The sequence below is a fragment of the Anas acuta genome, chromosome 22, assembly GCF_963932015.1.
Source record: "Anas acuta chromosome 22, bAnaAcu1.1, whole genome shotgun sequence".
Taxonomy (NCBI): domain Eukaryota; kingdom Metazoa; phylum Chordata; class Aves; order Anseriformes; family Anatidae; genus Anas; species Anas acuta.
Window position 1 is genome coordinate 3,625,132 of NC_089000.1, and position 27,466 is coordinate 3,652,597.

At 43.9% G+C, this 27,466-nt stretch overlaps 1 protein-coding gene and 2 long non-coding RNA genes across 4 annotated transcripts; 1 reads left to right on the forward strand and 2 right to left on the reverse strand.

Annotated features, from left to right (window-relative positions):
* Positions 1-785: 785 nt before the first annotated feature.
* Positions 786-6,707, reverse strand: TARDBP (TAR DNA binding protein). Of its 2 annotated transcripts, XR_011089450.1 has the most exons (7): positions 6,547-6,707; positions 6,003-6,255; positions 5,121-5,284; positions 3,940-4,080; positions 3,091-3,261; positions 2,135-2,722; positions 786-1,628 (listed from the first exon to the last, which is right to left on the reverse strand). XR_011089450.1 is itself a non-coding variant. In XM_068658393.1 (6 exons), exons 2-6 carry the CDS (start codon positions 6,238-6,240, stop codon positions 2,192-2,194), a joined length of 1,245 nt encoding a protein of 414 aa, XP_068514494.1. In that variant the 5' UTR covers positions 6,241-6,255; positions 6,547-6,707; the 3' UTR covers positions 786-2,191. The 2 variants fall into 2 exon arrangements, 1 of the variants encoding a protein (XP_068514494.1); XM_068658393.1 differs by having other exon boundaries at positions 786-2,722.
* Positions 6,708-9,334: 2,627 nt separating this feature from the next.
* LOC137843305 (uncharacterized) lies at positions 9,335-10,674 on the reverse strand. The gene is made up of 3 exons (XR_011089452.1): positions 10,519-10,674; positions 10,123-10,261; positions 9,335-9,451 (listed from the first exon to the last, which is right to left on the reverse strand). It is a non-coding gene; the product is annotated as an uncharacterized lncRNA (long non-coding RNA).
* A 9,614-nt stretch (positions 10,675-20,288) lies between these two features.
* On the forward strand, positions 20,289-23,546 carry LOC137843304 (uncharacterized). Its single transcript, XR_011089451.1, has 2 exons — positions 20,289-20,984; positions 21,971-23,546. It is a non-coding gene; the product is annotated as an uncharacterized lncRNA (long non-coding RNA).
* Positions 23,547-27,466: the final 3,920 nt, after the last annotated feature.

Genomic DNA, 27,466 nt, shown 5'->3' on the forward strand with positions numbered 1-27,466 from the left:
CAGCAGTACAGTGTATAAGAATATGGATCAATCTTCAGTGGGCTTCAAGTGCAAGTAGGTTAAACAGTTCCTCAAGCTCCTGCCACCCGTGGAAATAATTTTCCAACAATTTCCCCTGAAACATCCTGCTCTTTGTTAAGAATCTGCTTCTTGTTGGCGCTTTTGCACTTGTAGTAAACATTGTTTTCCAGATAAGACTTCTGACAAAATCCACATACATTCATCTAATGCTTTATTCAGCTGGGAAGTCTTTTCTGTGACTAGTTTTAAAAATGAATTTAGAGCTTTCTTCTGAGCTAGAAGTGTTGCAGAACCCTACTTCCCATCAAGGGGGCTGGTTTAAAAATACAGGTTAAAAGCCTGCATCCCAAAAGGAGATGCCACAGACAGAAATAGAGCTGACAGTGTTTGTCCCCCCTCCAGACTTCTGATGAACCCCCCCACACGCCAACTCCTGAAAAAATAACTTTCCTTGGTATAGATGCAATCTGGAGGGAACTGCTTACCATTCTAGGTGCAGACACCCAAACTTGTGGGAACTGGATTTTAGATATATACGCATCACTGAACAATGCAAAAATACAATGGCTTAAGGTTGGGTGTCAGGTATCGATACGTGATGAGTGGTGGCTCCGTTTGACTTGTCAACTTTTAGAGCATGCTTATCTGAAACAAACCGAATTACTGCAAAAAAAAAAAACTTTACAGAAGTTCATCTCAAAAGGGTAAAATTAATTAACTGCTATGAATTCTTTGCATTCAGGGCTGCAAAACAAAGACACATATTACTTAAATCAGTTTTATTTAAGAATTTCCTACAGTGACAAATCTTATAAAAAGCATCCAAACACGAAACTGCAGCAAACAGCATTCTTATGGATATCTTACACAGTGGAGCTTCCACCCTGAAGAGGCACACTGAGCTCGCTAGTGATCTCTGCTGCATGAGCTACTGCAAAGCACACCACAAGCTCAATGTTCTCATCGCAAACCCCATCATCTTCAATTCACATTACCACACTTACAAATCATTAACAGAAAAAAAACACACACCATACAGCATTCACAGCAGTTGACATAAGGGAAAAAAAATACAAATATTCGTTTCACATAAACACATTCAACTAATTGATTAACTAGGTATAAAACCCACTTAAAGTCTTCCACATGTGGATGTCCTTTGAATGCAATAAACACTCGTACTTTATTTGCTATCATTGCTCTCTGCACACTCTCTCACCAAAGCCACAGGATTGAGAGACATCTCGCCAAGTAAAATAAAATCCCATAATGCACCACCAGGTCTCTGCATGCGCTCTCTCCTTTATCTCGCACATACCAGCCCTCTCATGCCTCGGCACCACCATCAATCCCACACAAGGTTTCAAAAGTTCAAACAGCCTTCTGGTTCCATCTCACAGCCTTGCGTTCATAGCGTTGATACGACTCCATGAAATAAAGAGTAGCGGATAAAAATGGAACACCCACCGTCTAAGACGCAGCATGTGCAGTGTGATGAAGTATTCTTGGATGAGAAAGCATGTAGACAGAAGTATTCCTAAGGCAGAATATTTACAGCACTGCTTTCAATGAAGTGCTTCTTCCATACACATTTGAAATGAGATGAACTGCGGAGATTAAATGAAGCCTTCATATCGTACTTTAGTATGGAGGGGAGACAGTGTTAAAAAAAAAACAAAAACAACAAAACAACCAACAAACAAAACAGAAAAACGACACTGTGTTCTCCAGTTGGGGCACTTGGAGATTCTTATGGTGGGAGCAAATTAAAAACAAGAGGGAGAGAATGCTGTTTCTGACCAATGGTTTCCATTTTGAACATGCAAAGAATTCAGGTAGCCGGGAAACAAGGGATAAAGTACTACAGGAGAAACCTTTCCTATTGATTGTAGTGTTAGTTTACCTATCAGGCAAACAGCAGTCCACTTCCAAACATTCAGTATTCCAACAAGTTAAGTAACAAAACTTATAAAATTCCTTTTACCTTTCTTCTTCTTCTTTTTTTTTTTTTTTTTTACAAAAGAAAAATGTCAAAAATACTGCTGAATATACTGCACATTGAACAAACTGATTTGGAAAACTTTAGTATATATGTAATTTACAGTATACTTACCATGAGTTAGAAAAATTTGACTTCCCACCATAGAGTCAGTATCAGAGCCCACTGCGTCTACATTCCCCAGCCTGACGATTTGGAATCCATGCTTGAACCAAAGCCTCCGTTAAACCCACTGCTGGAGCCCGCGTTCGAGGCCGAGCCCCAGCCTATTGCCGCTCCCGAGTTGGAACCGCCGTAAGAGTTATTTCCTGAACTAAACCCCTGGTTCTGCTCCCGCTGCATGTTGCCTTGAGGCTGGTTGTTTCCCGACGGCCCTGACTGGTTCTGCTGGCTGGCCAGCATGCCCATCATTCCCCAGCTGCTCTGCAGGGCTGCCTGTGCTGCTGCCATCATGGCAGGGTTGATGCTAAAGGCTCCGAAGTTCATTCCCCCACCCATGTTACTGCCCTGGTTGTTACCCAGCCCTCCCCCGCCTCCCCTGCTGTTGCCAAACCCCCCCTGATTCCCAAAGCCTCCCGGATTACCACCAAATCTTCCACCTCTCTCTAACTGTCTATTGCTATTGTGCTTAGGTTCAGCATTGGATATATGTACGCTGATTCCTTTAATGATCAAGTCCTCTCCACAAAGAGATTGGGCAACCTATAAGAAATAAGGGATTAATTAAATATAGGTTATTCTTTTTGATTTAAAAAATTATCAGCAGTATAAGACAAAAAAAGCCCACAAGATTCTGAGCAGATATTTAACCTGCAAAAGAAGTGTACGTATACTTAATCCAGTTTGAGGTGTTTTATCTTCACACTTGCTACTGCACTAAGTGCAGAGTACAATCAGTCTGTCCAAAAGCATCTGAGTAACCCTACATAATGCCGTAGATCAAGTCAAGCTAACGCCACTGGAATTAATGAGGCAGTGGACAAATGTTTCATGTGGCATTCCAGATATAAACACACTATCAAGCTGAAACACAGCTTGCCTGAATTTGAGGTTAAAATATTTTAACTTACCTGATCATCTGCAAATGTAACAAAAGCAAAAGCTCGGAAGGGTTTAGGAATGAAGACATCTACCACTTCTCCGTACTGAGCAAAGAACTGCCGGAGATCATCAGCTGTCATGTCATCAGTGCAGCGCCCAACGAACACTTTTCTGCTGCGCAAAGGTTCGTCAGGACTTTGCTGAAGAGAATTGAAAAGAGCAATTAACAAAACTCACAATTACTCGAGAATTGAGCAACTTTCCCATAAGGGCTCCTTTTAATCTAGCCTGTCCTACAGACTGACAATTAAGGAAGTTTGAAAGTTTAAGACTTAAGACGTTCTGTTCAGAGAGAGCACCTGGTACACTCCGCACCCTGGTATAGATCAACTGCTGCTACCTTTGTTTCCAGTTAAGGACAGTGACAAAGCCAGTGCAGAACACATCATTCTGCTGTATGTAACTGCATATACACACAGGAAATACACAAACAGAAGCTTTGGATTTGGTTCTCAATTCAACAAAAGGCTCATTCTGACCTTTCCTAAGTTGTACATTCTGCCTCCTTTATTCTCCATTTATTCACACAGCAGACAAGTTAAGCAGGTCCTGCTCGATGGTAAAACGTGTTCTTTTCAGGTTTCTATCTGTACTCAGTTCCCTGATGTAACTATTTCCCCAACACTGCTTTTCACTCCCTGTCCACCCACATCCTCGTTATTTTCTTTCCCTGCTCTCACCTGTCCTGTCTATTCACAGACTCAAAAGTCACATCCAAGAACGGATGGTTAATCTGTTCATCTGCTCACTTAACACAGTTGCTAAAAAAAGTGTACTTGTGAATGTTTGGTAAAATAAAATTGGCAACATGAAAGTACCTTCGAATTGGGAAGCTTACAGTCACACCATCTTCCATCTATCATGTGTCGCTGAGACATTACTTTCACCTGGGTTTCATAATCCGTAAACCGAACAAAACCAAAACCTTTTGAGTGACCAGTTTTAATATCCTTCTTAACCTAAGATTAAAAAAAAAAAAAGCAGACTTTTAAAAAGAACACAGTAGCACTGTGTGCTTGTATTTGTGACATAACAGTCAAACTATTTATGAGTCATCTCCTCTATCACCCTTGATACTAAGATCACCGGGAAAGAGAACATACAAAGTTTTGATTACCCCCTTGCATGCAAAGAATCACAGAATGTTGGGGACCCTGAAAGAACATCTAGTCCAATCCCCCTACCTGTTCCTAGGAAACTAACTAAAATTCTGTAGTCACAGCAGAGGCCTGTGATGCCTACAAGTTTAAATTTATTCCAGTTGCTTTGAGCCCAAATATTAGCATACTAAACTAACATAACCCAGAACAGGATACAAATGTTTTGTAGCATTGCGATGGCATTGCCAAATGTTCTGTTTGAGCAGTGCAACCGCCAAAGGGGTAAACAGGCATGGCTGCACAAAAGGCTTTTTTGTTACATGGCTGTAACAAAAGGTACAGAACATAAAGAACAAACGGAGTGTCTCGGGGTCAGGTGAGATCCCCCCTTTTGTGAGGATAAAAATATCCCGCATGAAAAGAGAAGACAAGAAAACTGCAGCAAGCTTGTCTCATGCTAACAAAGTAGTGCTAACACAGGAGTAGCCACCTGCTTGGAACATGCTGTTCCTGAATGAGTTTATTAAAAAGTTCTGTTTGAAACTTTATCAGGCTTGTAAACGCTCCCATCACAACAATCTCCAGTTCCTTAACAGATACATATAAACACACACATATTTAGCTGCAACAATTAATAACTAATATAAATTAAAGAGCTCTTAACAAACCCTGTACCCATTAAGTCCACCTGCATGAATTACCACTTCCAAAGACTCTTGTCTCTGTAACTATGCAAGCCTGCAGCTACAAAGCTCATGGAACAAAACACCGCCTAGGAACAGACACGCTGCTTCAGATCTGCTCTGAAATTACATGACTCCATTTCTTTCCACTGGCTTCATCTGAGGACTCCTTTCTGAATAACATCCCTCCTTACGTGAACTGCAAAAGGATTTTACCTGCACCATAAGAACTTCTCCAAATGTACTGAAGTATTCCTTTAAGTCTTGCTCAGTGGTTTTCCAGGGTAAACCTAGGACTATCAAATCTGAAGTCTTCTGTACTGCTCGTTTTACTTTCACGGCTGACGATGCATCTGTTTCATCCATTTTTCTCTTATTATCTGAATATAAAGATGTACATTAGAAATCATCCTCTGAAGTCTGGAAATTGCTTCCACTAATTATGAACAGCATGGTACGAAACCATAGACTACAATGAGAAGAGCAGGCTAGATAAACAAGTGCTTGCTGCTGGTGCTTATTATGATGATCCATAGCCCACTGTCTGCAAGTATTAGGAGAGAAAAAAAAAGAACAGTCTACATTTAATTTCTCCTCAAAAATGTAACCTGAGTTTGTGTTATTTTACTAAAGTACGATCCAGTAACACTCAGTCCTACAAGGACACACACAAGTCAAGTGTTTGAAACAAGAACTTTAAAATAAATTTTTGGAGGGAATATATGTGCGTGTGTCAGGCTGCTCTTCTGAGCGTGTTTCAAAAAGTACCTCTGATCAAGTCACAGTTTGAAGAGAGGCACCTGTGAGTACACAGCAGTTTTCAGAAAGTCTGTGTTAGACTGCAAAGTCTTTCAAAGATAATGCAAAACTTTGTTACGATAGTGCCTCTCCAGCTAGAGAATTAAGAAGACTACTGCACATCTGAAAACTCAGTGGAGTCAACTTCACTCTGCAGGACAGACACGCGATTAAAGTCACGGCACTTCTGTAAAACAGGTTTCAAAGCAGCCGCTGCCATGTTACATTAGCAGCAGCGCACGTGGACCTCTTCACTACAACCGTACGCTCGTCCCAAAGCCTGAAGGAGCACTGACAAACCTTTGGGGTAATTAACGACATAGACCAGGTTCCCCCAGCCCGCCTCCGGGGCGTGCAGAATCCCCTCGACCAGCCGGACGCCCCTCATGCACTGCGACACCGGGTTCCTGTAGCGCAGCCCGCAGGCCCCGGGGAACTGAGCCGTGACGGTGGACAGCAGCACGGTGCCGTCGTCCTCCGAGGGGATCTCGATGGGCTCGTCGTTCTCATCCTCCGTCACCCGGATATACTCCGACATCTTCGCGGGGACTCACTGCGGCGTGCAAGGGGGGGGGAAGAGCCATAAGCGACCACCCTCAGCGTCCCGTGGCGTTCCCCGTTCTGCCCTCACGGTGCCTCCCCCCCGTGTTTCCCACAGGACGCCCCCGGCCCCCGCTCTCGGCCCCGCCGTGCCCAGGCCCCACGGGGCCCGGCGAAACTTCCCCAAGGCCCGGGGCCGGGCCCAGCCGCCGGGGGCGGGCTGAGGGGAGCCCCCGAGCCCTTCAGCGCCCCGCCTGCGGCAGCCTCGAAGCGAGGGGACCCCCGGGCGCTCGCTGCCGCTCACCGGGCACGAAGGGAGCGGCGTCTCCGGGAGCCCTGTGCCGCGCAGCGCCCCGCCGCCCTCCGCTGCCGCCGCACAAAATGGCGGCCGCGGCCCCCCTCAGAGGCCGGGCCGGGCCGCGGGGCGAACCACCCGCAGCACCGGGGGGGGGAAAAAGGGGGAGAGAAACACCGCGGCGGGGGCACGCCTGGCTGCGGGGAGCGCTACGGGACCGGGGCTGCGGCTCCGCTCGGCTCCACCCGAAACGGCAGCAAACGGAGCCGGGGCGGCGGCAGCAAAAGGAAAAGGGGCGGCTGCCGGTACTGCTGCCCCCCCCGCAAGGCGCCGGTGGTACGGCCCGGGCCGCGCCTGCGTCGCGCGCGGGGCTACGGGAAGGGGCGGCGGCTGCCTCACAGCCCCCTCACAGCCCCCATGGCGGCCGGGCCACCCCCCTGAGGCGCCCCCCTGCCCGCCCTGTGGGGAGCTGCGTTAGCCAGGCCGGCCGGCGGCTGCTCGGTTCTGTGCTCAGAATTCGTTAATCCCCTCAGTGATTTGTTCTCGCCTCCCTCCCCCGGACGGGGGAAGCGGTGGGGTCAGAGCGGCGTCCTGCTATGGCCTGAGGTAAAATAGTTTTTAGGAGCGGTGGAAGTTTGTAAAGAAAGGTGTAGGAGTTTTAACGCTGTCCTTTAATACTTAAGGTTTGCCATAACGCGACTTAATGCCAGACAGAATCTCCTCGCTTAATGGAAAGGCTCAGCAGTTAAACCTCAATATACAAACTATCAAATTTAGGAACTCCAATGGCCAAGGCACACTCATGCCGCTTTTCTGGCACTTATAAAAGCCGTGCAGAAGAGCCAGCTGCGAGTTTTCCCAAGCTGCAGTCACAGCTGCCAGCGAGGCTGCAGGGCTGACCCTGACCTGCTCCTTCAGCCTGTACAAGTGGTGCAGAACAGCCACCTGAGAGAGAAAGGTGCCAGGAACATGGGGATTGCCACCTGGCCTGGTTCCTTTTCTAAGACTGATCTGCTTTTGGTACCGTAATCCTCAAGATAAACTCCACAGTTGTGTACTTCACAGTGATAACACTGTAAAGCTATAAATCCGTAGCTATTCTACAGTTCTAAATACTTTATGTCTGGATAATTGCCATTTCACATCTCCAAGTTATTTTATTCTGATACTTCACTGAATAAGCATATCTGGGCCATTAATCAGTCACATTAGTTGCAAGTTACAGCAGAGACATCTGTAACACAACCCATTTCTGCTTCAAGATACGAAGGGGAAGCCACCCAGGGTGGTTGGTGGCAGGATTGTGAAGTCCTGCCTGCCATCACCATCGGGTGAGAGAAGAGTGTACTGCAGGGCTTACTCCAACCAGCTCAGCTCTGGGACCTAACCAGTGGGCTACACCACGCCACCTTTATGAAAATAATTCCACCACCACCTTACACCTCCTGTCTTCCCAGCTGGTCCCTTGTGCCACTCCTCCAGTCCACATGTGGGGTATGTGACCTTCCTTGCATTGCTCCTAAAAAATAGAAATAAGAAATCTTATTAGTAAAGATAGAGACCCTACTGCTGAGAAAGGCTAATCCAGTCCCTTGCATCAATCTATACAGAACTCCTGAGTATTTAAGATTCCCACTGAAGATTTGGAAAGGTAGGCTGCAGCACCACTGAAACCTAGCTCATCTATGCCCTCGTTACCTTAGTCTCAGCCTTATTTAATTACCCTTTCCCACTAGAGTTCTAAGAGGACCCGACAATACACAGGCTAACAAGATAAGCTTGTGCTCCACCTAAGCAGGAGAAATTCCTACATTTTCTAGCTATCCACAATACACATCCCAAACCCAGTTCTGGTGCTGCCAAGTCAGCACGGAGGCAGCCAGCGTTGTTTGAACACGTTGTGAGGACTGAGTGTAATTGCAGCATGTCAACATTACCTACTGCACTATTTCAAGTCAAAGCTATAGTTTAGCAATCATGCTATTTGAAGAGGTTGTCATGGCATTCAGCCAAAGTGACCTCTATCTAACAAATCATCTGGTGGTAATTTCATTAATGAGCAGAATAAGCATCAACTCTGAACTAGATTCTGTGCAGGCAGGAGCCTGGAGAGAGCAATGAGCTCGATGCAGCTTGCTGCCTGTAAAACAGGCAGGGGAAAGAGGGTAATTACTCACAGAGACTGTTGCCTCTGGAGCTTGTTCCTCAGTTTTTGCTACAAACAAGCTTAAAATTAAACAAATGTGACTATCCATTTACTGTAAAAACTGGGATTCTTACAGTGCTTTCTTTCTGTTGCTTAGCTTTATGATTAGATTTAAGTTAAGCAATTAGCAGTAGTATTGCTCTTGAAGTAACTACACCAGTGGGCACGCAGCTAGTTAATTCACCAGTTCTCTCACACTGGCAATTCACAGTGCCCATGGGTGCAGACAAATGCAATACCGTGGTACTCGCCATCATGTATATTGAGTTAAGTGTGCCCACAGGCACAAAACAAAATGCAATACAATAACTATTTGCTGCTCTAGGTTAAGCGTGCTCATGGGTACAAGCAAACTGAGTGTAATGATCAGCTGTTCACTCTCCCCAAAGCACTCGGGGTGGAACATCAATGGGCATCTAAATATAACCTCATGATAAAAGGAAGAGACAAACCAACAAAACGGGTACTGATAAACAGGGAGTGCTCGGGCCTATTTCTAATTTTAGTTAGATCAGTAAAAAAAGATTTAAATAATGATGGCTTATCAGTGCAGTCAGAACCTAGCCTGGTTTTGCCAATAGTTTATTAAGCTGCATCTCTCACCCTTTCTCTGAGAATCTCTTCTTCACATCAAGTGTCTCCTGCTTTGCTCTGTGTGGAAGGATGATGATCACATTTACGCCTCTCCGGGCACAAAACAAGCATTCTCTGCAGAAAAGTCTGAGCAACTTAGAAACATTGCATTCTCTGTGATCGTTCTCATTCTACATACGTTTAGTGAGAAAAAAAGAAAGAGAGCTACCTTGTCACTATCCCAAGGACGTGCCCGTAAGCAGCCTGCATCCTTTAATCAGCCTTCCCCTGCTCCTTCATAAGCAGTGTCCTCTCTGCCACGTGCACCAAGTAGAGCCCACCCTGGATGTAGTAACCGAAAGGAGCAGGTCACCCTTCGGTTACGTATTTCTTTTTGTCATTTAAAGCCATTTGAGCCTCCAGTTAAACAGGCTGTATATCACAGATACCATTCCCCTGAAGGAACGGGATCAGTAGTATTTCATTTTCCTAGCTACAGTTGAAAATCCGTTCACACACATGCAAAAGAGAGAGCAGTGTTTTACAATACTGATCTTCCTCTCTTCCTCTTGGAAAAAGCTGTCACCACAAGGACATTTGCAATAATTACTTCCTCCCTTCCCCAGAAATGCCTACCATAAGTAGAACTTTCCACGCACAAGCAAAGGAGAATGAAATAAGCATATGGAATAAAAGCAATCAAGAACCTTAACTGTGAGCTCCCCAGTATGGATTATCCATCTCACCAGACCTTTTTTTTTTTTTTTTTTTTGGTCTCTCCAAGCAGAGAACACACAGAGCCATACCTTACAGAGCCATAAGCACACCAGTCCCAGCCCCTGCTACCAGGCTGCTGATGTTTTGCCTCCTCTCCAGCTCCCAGGCAGGCAGGAACAATCCCACCATCACAAACCCACTGTGGTGGTGTTAAATCACTCCCTGTCCCTGAGGGGTTGTTAAAACATGAAAGTGCTCGTTAGTCTTCACTTTTTTTTTTTTTTTTTTCTTTAAGCCTTAAATGCTGAACCCAATCTCACATCAGCTTTGCAGTAGTTTTACAAAGGAGATCACAAACATTATTCAACTCAGTTCATTTGCAAGTTATCAATGTAAAAATTTACTAATACCTAGCTGCCTAAAACAACTACTTACAGAAAGGCTTCTGTTAAACAAAACAAGCAGCTTCCGCCCATGTAAAGTACCTGGAAAGATCACTTAGTCCATTGTTCTCACAGCAATGCTCCTCCTAATCCCTTTAGTTAAAGCAGCTTCTGAGACTTCATTACAGTGCCTGACACATTTCAGGCAATTTTTCCCATGATCCTAAAAAGCCATGATTTCAATTACCTCAATTTTAATGGTTTAGTCCTGTTCCTTAAAGGGGCAGGGTTTCCTTCTTCCTTATTTTATGTCCTTATTTACTTAACTCTTCCAAAACTGATTAAAACTGTTTTTTGTTTTTTGTTTTTTGTTTTTTTTTTTTCAGCTCACAGCAAATGCAGTTGAACTCAGATTTTTATTTTATTTTATATATATATATATATATATATTTAATATATGCTCAACTCTTATAGAGACCTAGAAGGACTCAGTGCCCATCAGCCTGGATCCTTCCAGCACTAGTAGTAGTTTTGAAAGAAAAAAAAAAAAAAGAAAGAAAAGAACCAAACCAAACCAAAACAACTTTGTCCATATTTCCCTAACTGAATCCCTACACAGAGTCACTGCTGCGTCTTGTTTTACCACCAGACTTTGAGTATTAGTGGAGGAAGAAACAATTCAAATAGGCAGTGAAGGTATCTGAGAGAGAGGCTGACTAGATGGATGTGGTTGTGTCTTGGAAGCAGCTGGGGTCAGCCACCCAGGTGTGGTGGCGCCCCATGGCATACAGAGGGGTGCACCTGGCTGGGAGCTCTGTGAGGGAGGAAAATCACTGTGTGGTTGTTGGGACCTAGCACTGGTGACAAAAGACCCTCTGAGCTCCAGGGGTACTGGTGGCAAGTGGGTGCTGACGGCTGCCTTTGCTCCGGAGCTGCAAATAGCTTCAGAAAGCAGGTGGAAGCCATGGAAGCAGGAGTGGTGCCTCTGTTGGCTGTGCACAAATAGCCTTCTTGTTGCAGCGAGCAAGCAGCAGTGCTGGAGCTTTTTCTTACGGCTCCTGCTGACGCGGTTACTAATTCTTGCCTATTAAGGCAAAAGTAACCCACGGTAACACCAGAGCAGTGCTCTCAGGAAATGCTTTCCCTGATTTTGTGCTCTAGGCTCCCAGAAAAATGCCAGCTAATATACAGGCAGAGCAAGGCTAGCATAAAATATCACCCACTTGTTTTAGCTCGCAGAATTAGGAGCAGACACGGCATACTTGGAGGATTTAAGTTAGTGGAGTTTGTCATTGTGATTATATACAGGAATCTTGCCTTTAGAAGCTGAAAATCAAGGTTCAAAGCACAACACCGGGTAGTATCTGACATCTTCACCATCTTGTTTGATTGGTACCTGTGGGAACTGCCAAATGTTTGCATCTTGTACACAGAGAATGCAAAAATTAACTTCATTCTGTTTTGTTTGGCAGAGTCACATCACACCATCTGCAAGTCACCTCCCTAGTCTTTCTGGACCATCCACAGCAGAGCCTGGGAAGATTTTCCACCTGTGATTCTCAGAGGAAGCTAGTCAGTTCCCAGAGCTATGTTCCTGGTGAAGATGTGGCAGGTATCTTCCAAAGGATTTTGTTGTCTTTTACAGTATACTGGAGATGGGATTCAAAGACTTTTTTTTTTTTTTTTTCTTGTCCCCCTCTAGATTTTCTAGTAACTCCCAGCACAGGAGTGTGAACTTCCATCAAAACATATTATCATAAACCAAAGCACTAAATCCACAGATGGGGAACTGTGAGAGCTAGCTTCAGGTCCTTAAAATTGCAGTTGTTGGTGTATGACAGAGACCCTAAATATTGAATACAAACATTAGCATTTACACTGGAAGTTAGAAATAGAATCCTCCAAAGGCAAAGCCATAGGTGACTTGAGGAAGCTGTAGCAACTATTCCTGTAAGATCTGGAATAGTGTGAAGGACAACTTTGGAAGAGTTTATTTAAAAGCTATTTTGTAGCATTTTCCTTTTTTTTTTTTTTCTTTTATCTTAAGGGGTGGGCAGAAAGGCAAGGGTATTTTTTCTTGCTGTTTCTGAACCATGCACACTGAAGCAAGAGCTCAAGTGTAAGACAAAGACTGTTTTTAAAATGGTTTGGTTGTACTGCCTGCTTGGTGATATTTTTTGAAGTACATTTGCTGAAGATTTATGTAAAATCTATCTTTTGTCTACTTAAAATACGTCAAATGGATGTACAGGGCAAAATTTAATGCATATGGGTTTTCATTATTTTAAATCATTTGCAATATAAGTGATTTACTGTGACATCAAACATTTGTTCTTTGGCTGTCCACCATAAATTGAGGTCCACCCAAATTTCCACTCCTAGCTATATTTCTGCATTCCCTCCCCCAGTATCTATAACCTCAGTTCCGTGATTCTTCATGTAAATGACTTTCAACAAGGAGAGGAGGAGAACACATAATTTGCCTTAATACAGGTAATTTTGAAAGAAGAGCGAGACCTTTACATGAGAAATAGTTGACAGCTATGGAAAGGGGAGAACTAATGCATGTAGAAGACAAAGTCATTCCTGATGAGAGTGGTGAGAGCTACTGATCAACCAGATGTGACCAAATGGACTTTTTGTGCAGTTGAAACTGCCAGGGGTGATAGACTTCTATCTTTCGCTTTCTGAGTTTTTTCATGTCTTTTTAGCATCGTTACATTTATAATACGATTAATCCAACCCCAACCAGTTAATCTGAGGTAAGCCAGTTTGCCCAAGGTCATTCTGAAAGTCCATAGTGCAAAACTGGTGACATGTGACACCCAGAACTGTGCTCTCATGACAAACCTTCTCCTAACGGCTGTAAAAGCCTTGAGACACTCAGACTTGTTGAAAGACCTTGTGGGAAACCACATTCATTATAGCTTTTACTGGTTGTGTCATGTCAGTTAATAGGACACAGACCTTTGGACCCATCGGTAGCCTGTATTTGAAGCCTTCCCAGTTCAGTAGTTACTGAAAATTGGTGCTACATGGTAGCTCTTCAGCAGCCTACACTACAGGGATTAAACACCTGAACTCAGCCCAGTTTCTCATCCACGGATGTCTTCTCAAAACCTACTAAGTTAGCAGACTGTGTTGAGATCCTAATTTCTATCCACTCAATTGAAAGACAGTTCAGTTCGAACCAAACATATTCTTGCAGGCTTCCCCCACCTATACCACATATCTAAGCTTTGCCATGACTCCTTCTCGCTGCCAAAGGATTTCACTATTATTGCCTACTCATGCCTTATTAAAAAGGCATCCCAAATATGAACTATCTAAAGATTTGTAGCAATTCTGAATGATATTATAAACTTCAGCAACATCCTGAAGGCAATCTCGCTTCTGACATCCAGACTATCTGCCCAATCCTACAGCTACAACTGTCTGACAATCACCATTTACATATTTGATGTCTTTCCCACAATGCTAGTCCTAAACAGCCCTGCCAATGATCTTAATCCTGAAGTCAGAGCAGGTTTAGATGCTGTGGTGGGCCTGCATGCGCTCATCTTCATTCTAGCCTCCAGTGGCTCTACTCCTGCAAGATCCAATTCAGAAAAATGTTAGCACAGCTCTGATTTATGTGCAAAAGTGCAAAGGAGAGCAGAAGCTTTTAGTATCTTGGGAAGTGGTTAGGAATTAAGGCCAAAGAAAGGACAGTCATGTCCATTATATCCTTAAAAAAAAAAAAAAAAAAAAAAATTAGACCGAAAGTCCTGGCTGCTGAACCGTGCCTGGGCTGGCAGATGTTCACAGCTCTCTTGGCAGATACTGTAGAAAGCTAATGGGCCCATTTAGATCCCCTCCCTTACACAGTGGCATTGAGATGGTTTTGCAGTTGCGAGGTAGGCCTGGCAGGGCTGTAATAACAATTTCAGCATTTTTCCTGAAATGAAGTTAGGGAATACATTTAATATTTTAACAGCTCCGCTGATCTCAACAGGAATCTCCACTGAACCTAGCACATCATTCCAGATGTGGCTGAGGGAAGGAAATCTCATGTGAAGTGCAAGGCTGACACCTGGAGGGGACTGCTGAGCTGCAGCTACGCGAACCTGGAGGAGTCAGGCAGGGATTCTGCAACACACAGCTTGGGTTAGGAAAGCTCAGAGGAGATGGCAATATCCTAGGTTTTGGAACTGCTCTTTTGTAGTGAAAGTGTACTTTAGATATTCTTCCCTCTCCCCTTTTCTAACAAAGAAAAATCCAGATTTCTATTTCAGATTTTCCATGTATATTTTTAGGAGGGGAGAAGAACAAAGAAGCAGACTCTGGATCACCCAGTTCTTCACTTCTTCCATGTTCAGGAATACTTAGATCAGAAGTTATCTGTCCCAGTAAGCTGCTACAAAATGCAGGGTTAGTTTTTCAGTCGTTTATCATGAAGTCTTTGAATCACTACATGTCAGACTTTCTGCTGCTTCTTCACTATTTGTGTAACCGTGCTGTGAGTTTCTGGAGTACAAACTTGCAGGGCAATTCCTGCTGTCACAGCTGCAGCTGGCAGGATTGTGTTAGGTGCAGCATGGTCTTTTCATGTCTGGCTCTGTCAGCATGCACGGTGAGGCTTTTCTTGAAGCTGACCTAATCAAGGAAACACAAGACAGCTTCTGGGACGAAGTCTTCGTGCCTTTGGAGGTTTGCTTCCCAGCCTGGCAGTCACCCATTCACAGCACTTACTCAAACCTTCTCAGTAATCTTTCTTCTCTGCCAGGAATCATCTCAGTATTTGTGAAAGCTGTTTTTTCTCGATCTAATTTTAGAATATGTTAATAACTGAGTTATTTACTGAGCTGGCATTACCATACACTTAGTATCTCAGGAACCCAAAGATTATATGTCCATTACATCTTCTTAATTCTATTTGTCATTGCCAGTGTGGTTCCACTCACCATTACATTTGCTTAGCAATAAATAGTTGTTTATAGAAATGGCCAAAAAATTACATTTATTTTCAGAATTCTACTAATTCACCTGGAGCATGCCTTCCTCAGCCTCCATATGTCTTCACTGGTATACCTCAATCCTAACTGACTACATATCTTTCTCTTCTAGCCATCAGACCCATAAAATATCACCAATATTAAGTTCACCCTGATGAGCATACTAAACTACTCCACGTACATTCCCCACACAGTCCAGCTTCATCAGTGAGCTTGCTTCATCAGAATACTTGCTTGCTCCAGGCAATGGGGAGTAGAAGAGAGGCAAACTGCCAACTTCAGCAGTAAGTCAAGACATTCAGTGTGCTGGGGGTGCTTCTTTTCAGCCCAGAAACCTGAAAAGTATAACACCATCCCTACGGCTCCTGTTTCTCCAGCATTTATTAACAGTGACATGATTCTAAAGAGGCAATAACATCTTTCCTCCTCCTCCACCCCAACAATATTGCCGACGCTGAATTGTCAGTTATGCTGAATTATACTGGATCACATGTGGTTATTCAGCAATGTAGACAAATACCAATTCAAGATCAAGGGTGAACTGTGGCCACTAAACTTGTTTCACTTGTGACTCATTCCAGACTTAAAACCTGGCTCTCGCTGACATTTTATTAACCCAATTTGTCATCCTCCTAACCCCCATTATCCAACCCAGGCAGATTATTTACTTTGAAAAGATGTGTAGATAGAATCCACACAAATCTTAAATAGATCCAGGTGCCATAGCTAAATTCCAGAGGGAGCTATGGTCATAAGATATATGTGCTAGTTGAGTAACTTATATCCTAGATACTTTCAAACTCAGTGACATTCTCACTGTTTAGATATTGTCTGGACTGTCACTCTTACAAAGCAGCGAGCAGCCTGGCACATTCTTCAGGTCTGTGCGTGGTCCTAAAATGATTAGGAAAGGTAAATTTAAGTATATATTTAAAGACATGCTAAATATACTCCTGTTTTGGACTCTGAATCAGTGAATAGCCCCTCCTCAGCCACTCCCTTTGAATCTTTGTAATTGTCCCAAAATAAAGCATTCAAGTCAAGAAACAGCTTGCTAGCTTCTAGAGAATTCATCATTTCCAGTTTGCAAGCTTGAGGAGAGAAATCCAGGAAGCATCAATAAATCCACTCTGACAGCAGAGTAAAGCACTGCAAAAGGAGTAACATGTCAGTGATGTGACTTAATTTCCCAGAGAAAGATCTTCTTCTTTATAGGTGAAATAAAAGTGCCAGCAAAGTCAAACAGCAGGAATTGTCACACTTGATTGACTCTCAGGACAAAAAATAAAAAGGCAAGGTAAATTATGTGTTTTTACATATAGCAGGTAATAACATACACTGAGAACCTCTGCACAGCAGTATGATAAAGGCATGTGTTCCCACATCAGCATTCATTTAATCAGCATGTTTTAAACAAAATGAAGGTTACGTGCCAAGGAGCTTTACGATTTGGTGGGATTCACAGATTGGACATGAGGGGGCAGTCTTATCTGCAGTTTATTGATGGCAAAACTCTGCTGTGCAATATCGAGGCAGGGTCATTATGGGCAGTTTGCTTTGGAGTCCCAGGTTGCAATGTCAAGATCTGGAGCTTTGCCTCTTTCCAAACAAGGGTCTCATCCAGGCTTTTCAGATGTCTTTATTCAAAGCTGAATACGGTCCCTTTAAATAAGCAGAGATCTCAGTCCGAATGGGGAATGAAGCCCAGGCTACCAACAGTTATGAAACCTCTCTTTTTGAGCTTACAGGCTTAGGGGCCGCTGCTACACTCTGAGGTTAATAATCAGTTTTAATATTCACTTAGGGGGCTGTAAAAAAAGAATGAAAATTTCCTAATTTGAAAATGGACTTGATTGGCAGCTTTATTATCTCTGTAAGGTGCGTGGCATTCCACACAATCAAGTCGTTTTTTAAAATAATCTCACTGCTTAAGTCGTACACGCTGCTAATTGCATTTTAATAAGTCTCTTTAAAATCTTTCCATATTTTTTAATATCCTAATATTAGATAAGTGATTGCTGGGGACACTGGAGGGCACTGAAGTTTATAGAAAGAGGAACACCATAATGAAGCTTTATTGGGATGGCATCACCAAACAATTGCTGTGATAGCAACACTCCCAAGCCTGGAAAAGTGCCAAACATTCCCCCTGGAACTGACTCAGACACTAGCCTCTCTGGCTCAGGACTGACGCAGAAAATGGATGCTTTCTGGTTCATAAAATGGCCTCTTTCCGGCTTGGAAATGACTGAGGAACTGTCCACTTTTGATTTGGAAAGAACTTGGGAGCTGGTGTTTCTCCATAGAACAAACAACTTTGAAACTCACCGCTTCTGCTTTGAATTATGGCTTGAAACTAACTATAAGATTTTTTATTTTTTAATTTGACTAGGATGAAACAAAAGGTTTTTTTTTCTTCCTTTAAAAAACAAACAAACAAAAAAACATAGCTCCATCCAATAGCATAGGTTGTGAAAAGCTTCAATGGGAATTAGAAAACCACTTCTTTCAAGTGGAAAGATAACCTTCCATCTCAAAGATCAAACCCAGTTAAGACTGAGAGTATTTGGAAAAAAAATACTACAGCATGGGGTCATTGGGTTTCTATACCTTATGCAGGGAAGATGGAAGAGCATTCAAGAATACCAGTAGTGATACAGACTTGATCACTCTAAACTTAAAGAAAAAACTCTATAAAGACAGTTGGACTGAACTGACAAGTTCTAGATTCAAACACTCCAAACTACAGAGAATTTCAAACTCCCATTCAAACTGGACCCTGCATGCGCATCCACAGGGTCAGCTATTGCATCAGTTACAAGCCAGTGGTGCAAGAAGGTGCCCCACAACATCTCATATGAAGTGTCCAACACTTTTCTGTCTGAATTCTGCCTTTAGATTCAGTGCTATGTTCCCTATCTATGCCAACTGTGTTTCTCCCAATTACGACTGGCGGACAATTGATGTCATTTTCAGTGTCATTTAGTAGCATCATCTATGTAGAAAAAGAGGGGAAAAAGTAATCCCAAATTAACACAGCCAGAAGCCAAATTAACATAACGTAGAAGACAGCATAACTGGCTTCTGTGAAACTTCACCAAGATAAAGGGACATTTTTTTGCCAAAACAAAATGGAAATGCCAAGTTTTACATTATACTGTATTTTGTCCTCTGCAATTCCAGTTTATTGGGGCCTTGGATTAGAAAATTCTTTTGAGAACAAGTGACTAATACATTGCCTGTTCCTATATATTTTATCCTTAATCTCATCCTCTGAAATCATACTATAATAAATCACAATGTCAATTTTGTTTTAAGAAATATAGAGCTTCCAGTAGTTTCCTAGTGGCAAAGAAAATGTTCTATCTTCTTAAAGATTCAAAACCTAGGAAACATAAACAGAGAGTGCTTAATTGACTTTTTTCTTTTAAGTCTCAATATTCAGGTTGTTTTGCAGAACCCAGCTATATGAGTTTTAATACTTGAAATGGGCAATACTGATATAAATATCTTGCATTAGTTTGTTTGAAAGTGAGCCATTTTCTTACTAACTGAAGATCTGTTTGTCTATCCACATATTTCTTCTGTACATCATCAGACACTCCTTGGACTCAGTCCACAGCATCTTTAGGTCTGATCTTATTCCCACTGAAATCCAAAGGAGTTCTGCCACTAACTCCCAGTTAAAAGTGGGATCAAGACCTGGCCACTGTAAAGGATGAGTAGGAACAGGTTGTATATTAATACTACATTTCGTATTACTAGTTGTGTTATTTTCTGGGTTTAAGACGAATGAAATACCACTGTAAAGAAAACAATATTCTTGAAATTAGCCGTTAAATAGAAAAGAGTTGTCAGTTTGCAAAATTTCCTGTCTTCCTTCTCTTCTCCCTTTTTTCTTTCCCTTCTGAAAACGAGAGCAGAAGGTCTCATCCCGCACTGACAGGCTGGGAGGCACATGTTCAGCGAACTTCTGCACAGGAAGTGAATGTCCAGGTCATATTTATCCCTTTTCATGTGGTTCTTTTAATCCCCCAGATTGAGTTTCAGAAGAGTTTTACAGTTTCAGTTTTACAAAGCAAACCTTCCTTTAATGTTGGCATTTTAAAGAAAAAGCTTCAGTCAAAACATGTGTGTTTTACATCAGCCAGATGTGATGTTTGGGGGAGCAGGCCACAATGTGGCAGCCAGCTCTGCTCCAGCAGCCAGCTGGGTTGGTGCTGGACCTTGAGTGGGAGCTACTGGTTGCAGTCTGGGGATCGGCCTCCTGGCTCTCTCCACCAGGAGAAACAATAATAAAAAAGTTCCTAAGAAAAGTTGAAGTGTAGAGTATGGTCAGTGTTGCTAATGACTTGCGTCCCAGTAATCTAGATGGACACAACAGAATACAAACTCATGACCTCAAAAGTCTATTCTTATCTAAAGTTAAAGAGGAGGGGGCAAAAAAAAAAAAAACACCTTAATTTAAAGAAAAATGAGGCGCTGAAGGAAGCAGAGGTACGCTGACATGCTACTCAGCACTGCACTGGTAGTCAATGACTGCTCTAGAAATAATTTTTCTACGTTTTCTTCTCCCTGAATATCACCATCTCTGTAACCTGCTGCTTCCAGAAGCTCATCTTTATCATTTTAATTGAAAACTAAACAATAAAATGCACTCAGAGGCCTATAACCTCAGCAGACTGCAACTTAGCAGTTATGAGTTACACCAGTCTATAACTTACCAGACACACAACCTCAGCTGGGCAGGGCACTTTTTTTTTTTTTTTTTTTTTTTGAGCTTTCCTCTCTAAATCTCAGCCATCTGTGACAGGGTGGGGGCTTTGCTTCTACCTTCAAAAGCCTTTCTTAGAAGCCCTGCCTTGGTAAGGTTGAAATTTGGACTGGAGAAATAGATCCTAGTAGCTAGGGCTGTGCGTGATGGGTCCATGCTGCCTCAGGGCTGCTGCCCCTGTGAGGCAGGGTACACCCTAGTGGGCTGCTGTTTCTCTCTTCTCTTTTTTTTTTTAACAGCCCCCCAGGGTTGTTAACTTGGTGCTGGAGCACTGGGGGTACTGGTGTCCGGCCTTGCTGGCTGTGCAGGAGCCTGACCCTCCTCATCCACACAGCTCCCTGTGCTGCCTCAGGGAGGAGCAGGGCGCCATTGGCCGCCATTTTGTGGCTCTGAGAGCGCTCTGGGGGTGCCTCAGGGCTTGTTGCTGCTCTGTGCCAGAGCACTTATGGAGGAGCTGGGGCAAAACTGAGAAATCCCAGGGCTGAAAATCCACTTTATTGCCTCTGGGGACAACAGGTTTCTCACCTGTTTTCTTCTGTCTGCTTGTCAGTTTTCTTCAGGCAGGGTAGGCCCCTAAGGGAGCACCCTCTCTGAAGGCAGCTCACTGCACCCTCGCTTTGGGACAGCCTGAGGAGAAACTCCTGCAAATGTTGCTCCTGGTGTCCCACCAGGCCTGGTAGCAGCTGGGACAGACTGAGGGGGGTTAGTTAGTGTGAGGGTCCTGCCTGCGTGGTGTGCGTGTGGCCATTGAGGTTCCTTGGAGAAGCAGCTCTGCGCCTTGGCTCCTGCACCAGCAACAGGTGAGTATTTTATTTACCCGATTTCCAAAAATCCATCCCTAGCTGAGCATTTTCTTAATCAGTGAGTTGTAGGGCTCTCTTTTGAACTCTCTGGAAATAACAGCTGTGGTCTCTTGAGCTGACACCATTATTTTTTTCCTTTAAGTTTTGTGTCAATCCAAGGTCACTGGCCTCCAGGCCTGGGCTCTCCATTGATCTCCTTGAGTGATATAAATAGGTTTTCAACAGAGTTGCCTGCTTTCCTGACTGCAGCTAGGTATAGATTTTGTCTTTACTGTGGCTAAATGGTATGGTCAGATGGCTTGTAGTAAATTTGGCAGGGGGTTAATTTAATGTCCTGGAGTCTGAGAGACTGGAGGGAGTTGGGCTGGAGTGTGTTCCTTCTCTGGGGTAAATCTCAAGTTGGTAGACACTACAAATTATTTTGTACAAGATATCTTTTTATAATATGCTTGAAAGGAGTATATAGGACCATTTTATCCCTTTGTGGGGGGGCTGGGTTGAAGAGGATGTTGTTGTGGCACTTGGGATTATCTGGGTGGACCAACTGACTGCCTTTTTTCCTGGGAGCAGGTGAAAAACCATAAAGATGAGGAGAGCTGGGTAAATTATGTGCACTGACTGGATTCATTTAAGCCTTTTGGCGCCGTGCCAGGGCTGCATTGAGTCATGGTGGACTGAAGTGTTTTTTAAAGGGTTTAGCAGGTACTCTATTTAAAAACAGATTTTGCTCAGAGTTGGTTGAATTTGTGGAAGCCTGCTGCAGTTTCTTACACAACCCATGTGTCTGCATCTTTCTTTGGCTGATAAATGTCTTGGTAGATAACACAAAGAAATAAATATAAACATGTGTGGTTGCGTTTCTCTTTTTTTCCTTTTGAAGTGCATGAGTATCGAGAACCTGATTGTTATTTATCCTTCTCGGCTATTCCTCTTATCCCTGCTCTAGGTTTTCTCATCTTAATAACTGACATTGTTGCTTTCAGGTTCTGCCTAGGATTTTTTTAATGCTCTCCAACAGAAGTCAAGCTTGAGCTTATGAGTGACAGAACTTCGTGATGCTATCTTTTGGAAGTACTGTTCCTTCTGATGTCATTTGTATGTAGAACTCTTTGCTGTCTGTGTAAATTTAACCTGAAATAAGGAAGAGTGAGCAAGCTAAACTCTTTCTCAGATATTATGCCATCGAAGCTAGAGCATCTGCTGTGGATAACTGGATTAATGCCTGCCTAAACTCTCGCATAAAAATTGCTCTATCAGATATAAGAATAACAAATGTGATAGGAAACTAATGTGCAAAAAAGTTAACTCCCTTTTCAGACTACTTCTTCCTCATACATGAGGAAGAGAGTCTCAGTGTGACTGACTAACGTGGGAAGGAGGCTTTCCTTCGTGCATCCGGATTGCAAAACAACTTCAACTATGGAAAAAGTTCTAATGGATGTGGCCTAAATCTAGGATATGGAGGATTAGCCCCTGTCTTTGCCACAGATTCTCTGTGACTGTCCATTTCATTCAATCTGCCTTATTTTTGCATGCAACAATCCTACAATGCAGAGAGGTAATAGAATAAAATCCATCAGTAGTTGTGAGGCACTCAGCTGCTGTGGTCAGATAAGTACCACAGTGAAGGAAATTCCTCTAAGCATCTATTAAGGACAGCACTTCACAGGGCTATTGCCCCTTCTATCCAAGGTGCATGAAGCATTCCATCAATGCTACTTGTACTCCTTCAATACCCACGAGAAGCAACGCATTATAAATCCCATTTTACAGATGGGCGAACTGACTTTTCCCCAAGTCCCAGAGTGGTTCAGTGACAGAACTGGGAATTGAACCATTAGACATTTTCCTCTTCATGACAGCTCTGTACAATCCCTGGACTCATTTATTTTCCCTATTAAAAAAGAAGTAAACAAGTATTTTCTTTCTGAGACCCGCTGAGAATGGGGGATTGGGGAAAAAATGGAAGTAAAATTAAAAATAAAATGACATAAGTCCCCCTTGGCCCTGGGTTGTCCAGTCTCCTTTACATTCACACTTCTCTTTGTTATGTTTCCTTGAAGTTGAACCTCCCTAGAGAAGGGAACCTCAGAGTTTCTGGTGCTGGGGAAGAAATGCTTCAAGAAAAAGAAAAATAATCGCAGCTGCAATGTTAAAAATAAGAAGCTAATCAAAGGCAGCCCATGTGGGCGCCACTTTCATCTCTCATCTTCAAAGAGGTGCAAACAAACATTGTCGGCGTGCCAAGCAGCAGCCTCGGCGGCTGACGATCCCATTACTCCTCCAGCGTCCACCCTCCCTTTCCATGCTGCTGAGCCTGTAGGCATGGGACTCCAGGATCACTGCCAAGGTGGGAACCTCTAGTCACCAGAGGGGAAGCCACATATGGAATTCCTCTGGGGATCCAAATTATTTCATAACAAACATGCTTGCACCCTATAGATCATTCCTTGTGCTATTGCCTTTAGATCCTTTCTAGTAACAATAAGAGAACCTTTCATTACCCAAGGAGCAGAAGAGCCTCTAGATCAGAGGTTTTGTCCTGGATTTTTTTCCAAAGATTTGGTTATTAAAAATAATAGCCAGGCTCTTATGAAATCCAGATGCACTTAGTGCAGTAGAAGAGTGTGGATTAGTAGTTAAAGCAGTGGTACTTAGGCAATCTGCAGTACTGGTTTTACTTCCAACACCTGAGAAGTTGTGCTGAAATCAGTGCAGCTAACGTCTTTGTGTCTGTGCACCCGGCATTTATGTACCTTGATGTAAGCCTTGGCTGTGCCTGCACACCCTAGTACAGTCCCATGTAACAATAAGATAACTAGCTCTAAATACGCCAGTGAAGGTACCAAGACTAATAATGAGAGGCTGTGCCCAGGCTTATATCATGGTATTCATGTTCAGTGTGTTAATGCTGTGATATTGCTGCTTTTTCTGTAGTTAGAGCATTTAAAGAAAACTTGGGTTTCTGTGCGTGTTGAATGGTGCAGCACAGTTTACCCCATCTCAGATAAGAGGCCAAAGAGGAGAAGGCAAGGGGACTGAACTCTTTTCCCCACTCTTGAGATTTTCAGTGGAGGAGGGTGAAAAAGAAGTTCTGCTCATGCTGTCCTACCTCATTCAGGGCACAGATGAAGCTTTGTACGTGGGCACAGGTCTCCTACAGAGATATTATCACTTCATGGCTAATGCACTGGATGAAAATGTAGGATCTATTCAACTCCTGTGCTCTGTCACTGGTCTTTGGGGAGCTCTTGGGCTACTCCACCAGCTGCAAAACCCTGATGTTTTAGCTAAATGACTGTGAAAGCCGTACATTGAAAGAACTAGGCGTTATTTCTTAGAACTGAGCCACATTTTGGTGCTCGCCAGAATCTTGGCAGAGAAGTTGCCTTCACCACCTTGTACCTGTCTGGGGCTTTCCTGCTCTGCTAACCTCATGAGCAACATTACAGTAGCTGCAAGAACAGTTCACTGGTGCGGTCATCCACTGACAGAAGCTCCGCGTTGTGTTCACAGGGAAAGACCGGGAGATGGAGGGAGGGAGTCGAATTGGATCCAGCTCATCGTAATGAGGAAAGCCTGTCCCAGCCAGGGAAGGATTCAATTAGGAGGCCGGAGAAATATGGATGATACGGGGAGGGCACCAGGACATCTGGGGCTGCCACTGCTAGCAAGAATAAAGGTGCTTTGCATAAGAACAGGATGCAATCATAAGGGAAGAGAAATCTGCTCCCAAGTAGCACTGATTCCCCCTCCCCTCTACAGTGCACAACAAGGTACAGATTAGACCATTACACCCAGGGGAAGCCACAGAGTCGCACTCTTTTTCATGGACAGTAGCAGGAAATCAGTGGATTGGAACCAAATGGGAGGCCTGACTCAAACCAGATGTGACCCCAGGGAGATCAGAAATGCAGAGATGTTTTTGCTCTGACATATCCGCCAGTGTTGAGGATGGGGGAAGGCAGAGGGTGGCAGCAGCCGATTAGATGCTGCTGGATTATATCATGCTGGTAGCAGGCTGACTGGGTGTCAGAGCTGGGTTTCAACAACGAGGAAAGGGTAGGGAACTGTTCTGCTGCTTCACAGTCAAAGCCATGCATGCATCCCAAACTTTAGCTGGCTCGTCACCTGCTTCAGCAGCAAGACTTTGCTGGGACCTTTGCTGTCACAGCCACTCTCCTTGGGTTAACCACGTGTGACTCTTGTCATCAAGCACTGCTGGCTAAAGGTACCCTCTATTTCCATTCAGCCTGCCTCATAGAATAATCTGAGTCTTTTAGGTTTTAATTAATGAAAATTAAAGCATAGAACAGTGAGAATGTGCTATGGAGCTCCATTTAGGTACCAAGAGCTAAAACACAGCTTGGTGTGGCTGGGGTTTAGATTAGCTCTTCTCTGCCTAGTTCTGGCCCCTTACTTAACAGTGACTTGTTCTCAGACCTTGGGGGTGGTGTAGAATTGAACTGGGTGGACAGTTTGCTTAAAGTCCCAACCATGGAGTCCTGTGATTAGGTGATGTTTTTATTTTTTTTTTAACCTTTCATGAATCAAAAGCAAGTTCTGGCATCAATAGTCTCCCAGAGAAGTCTGAAATTGTATCACTGGAAAGGCACTGAAGTCAAGTCAGTACAAAGTAATCCAATGTATTCATTCATTTTCAGATCTCATGATTATAAAAGCCTGATGCGTGAGTTTTTTGCTTATTTGATTCTGGCAATAATGAAATGAAATGACGGGAAATCAGTTTCTCCCCTGGCGCTCTCACTCTCTCTTCCTTCGTGCTCTCTAAGCAAGGAGTCCGGAATTAACTTCAGTTAGCATTAGGCTCTTTGAGGCTTTGAAGACAATGACCAGTGTGTCCTTTACTTTGTGCCAGGCCGCAGGACACTGGTAACAGGCAAAATCCCTTTTCCACCTGTTCGCTTCCCTGTCAGTGCCTTAGACAGAGCAGTTGGTTGGTGAATGATCCTGGCTGAGGGAGAGCATGCAGGAGTTTATGTTTCACAAGGAAGTCGTGCAGCTTTCTCGTGGTCCCATACCAGCACAGACTTTCCTTTTAATGGACTGCCTGTCCTTATTGTGCAAACACTACAGTTGGGTTTGATCTGTTAATTATGAATGGTTCTGTGGGTGAAACTACTGCTCTTCTGCTCTTCTTAAAGAGCCTGCACCTAGTCAATAGCCACTGAAATCCATCACTCTCCTTCTGCCCACTTTTGGGGGCTTGGGGACAGTTGGGAGGTCTCTGCTTAGCCTAGAAAATAATTCTGTCCTTTTATATCTGCTCCACCAGCTGGAGAGGCTGGCAGATCAATAAGGGCTTATCAGAAAGAGCAGAAAGAAGTCAAATCCTTTCTTCCTTTGTGCCATTTAAACGTGGAGCATGTGAAGGACAAATGCTCCACTTGTTTGACTGGATGGCTTTGTGCTCTCTTAGCACGGGTGCAAATGTGAAGTCAGGGGGAGGAATAGGGCAGACCGGACCTGGAAAGAAGCCCGTGGCTGCCTGCAGAGTGTCTGTGGCATCAGAACGCACCCAGATATCATCCAGGAGGAGCCCGAGATGCAGTGAATATGGACCTAATGATACAACAGGAGTATGTTGCTGGAGACCCTGTCAGCACTCTCGTGCTTTACAACTCTATCTGACCCCTCCCGGGGATGGAGGGTGAGTTTCTGGTTTCCATTAAGCCAGATGAGACGCGGTGTTGACAGGACTCAGCAAGGTTTGCAGGGAAGTTCTGTTAGCTGGCCACCCCAAGCAGTAACGGGGCCGTGCACGGGGGGCTGTTGTCATCCGGGTACCTTCCAAGGCAGGCCGAGCTCACAGCTTCTCGTGTGGTGGAGCGGAGCCTCCTCCTCCCCCTTTCCCAGCCTCTTCATCGAGCGGAGCCCACAAACCAACCTAGCTGTGAAGGAACAAGCTGCATTTCATTGTGCTGCTGGTGGTGCCTGCATGGTGTTCAGCATCGAACGTTCTTTCCCCAGTGTGGAGGAAAGGTTAGGAAGTTCCTGCTTTGGTGTCTCAGCCCTAAGAGGAGTGAGTTTATAGGATCGGCATCGCAGAAATCCCAGTTTGCAAGAGGGAGAACTGTCCCGGTGCATTGGTGATGAAACAGTACAACATGCTGCTGACTTGTGAACATTTCCCTTGCAGGAAGATGCGGTGGGACAGCAGAGGGTCTTCTCTGGGAACCTGTATTCCACATCCTTCGCTTACCCTACAGAATCCCTGATAAGGATTGCTCCTGAAAGTGAGCAGGTTTCTCCAGGCTGGGTCTGATTACTTGCTAAGTAACAAATGAAAATAATCTGAGCGCTGGGGTGTGGTCTCGCCCTTTGTTCCTAATACCTTGGCACAGTTGAGCTACCCTGAGAATAGGGGAATTTTGTGAAAGCAGAGTTTTCCAGGCCTGTGGAGGTGCAGGGCCTGAAGCTGAGACTAAATCTGTGAAGCAGTGCATTAAATAAACTCC

What these genes read in the sequence shown, in the direction of transcription:
- TARDBP (XM_068658393.1), bottom strand. Translation starts at nt 6,240, where the DNA reads ATGTCGGAGTATATCCGGGTGACGGAGGATGAGAACGACGAGCCCATC. An exon ending in TGTCGTTAATTACCCCAAAG is followed by an intron (nt 5,285 to 6,002) that starts GTTTGTCAGTGC and finishes CTTTATATTCAG; the next exon opens with ATAATAAGAGAAAAATGGAT. An exon ending in TTACATTTGCAGATGATCAG is followed by an intron (nt 2,723 to 3,090) that starts GTAAGTTAAAAT and finishes TATTTCTTATAG; the next exon opens with GTTGCCCAATCTCTTTGTGG.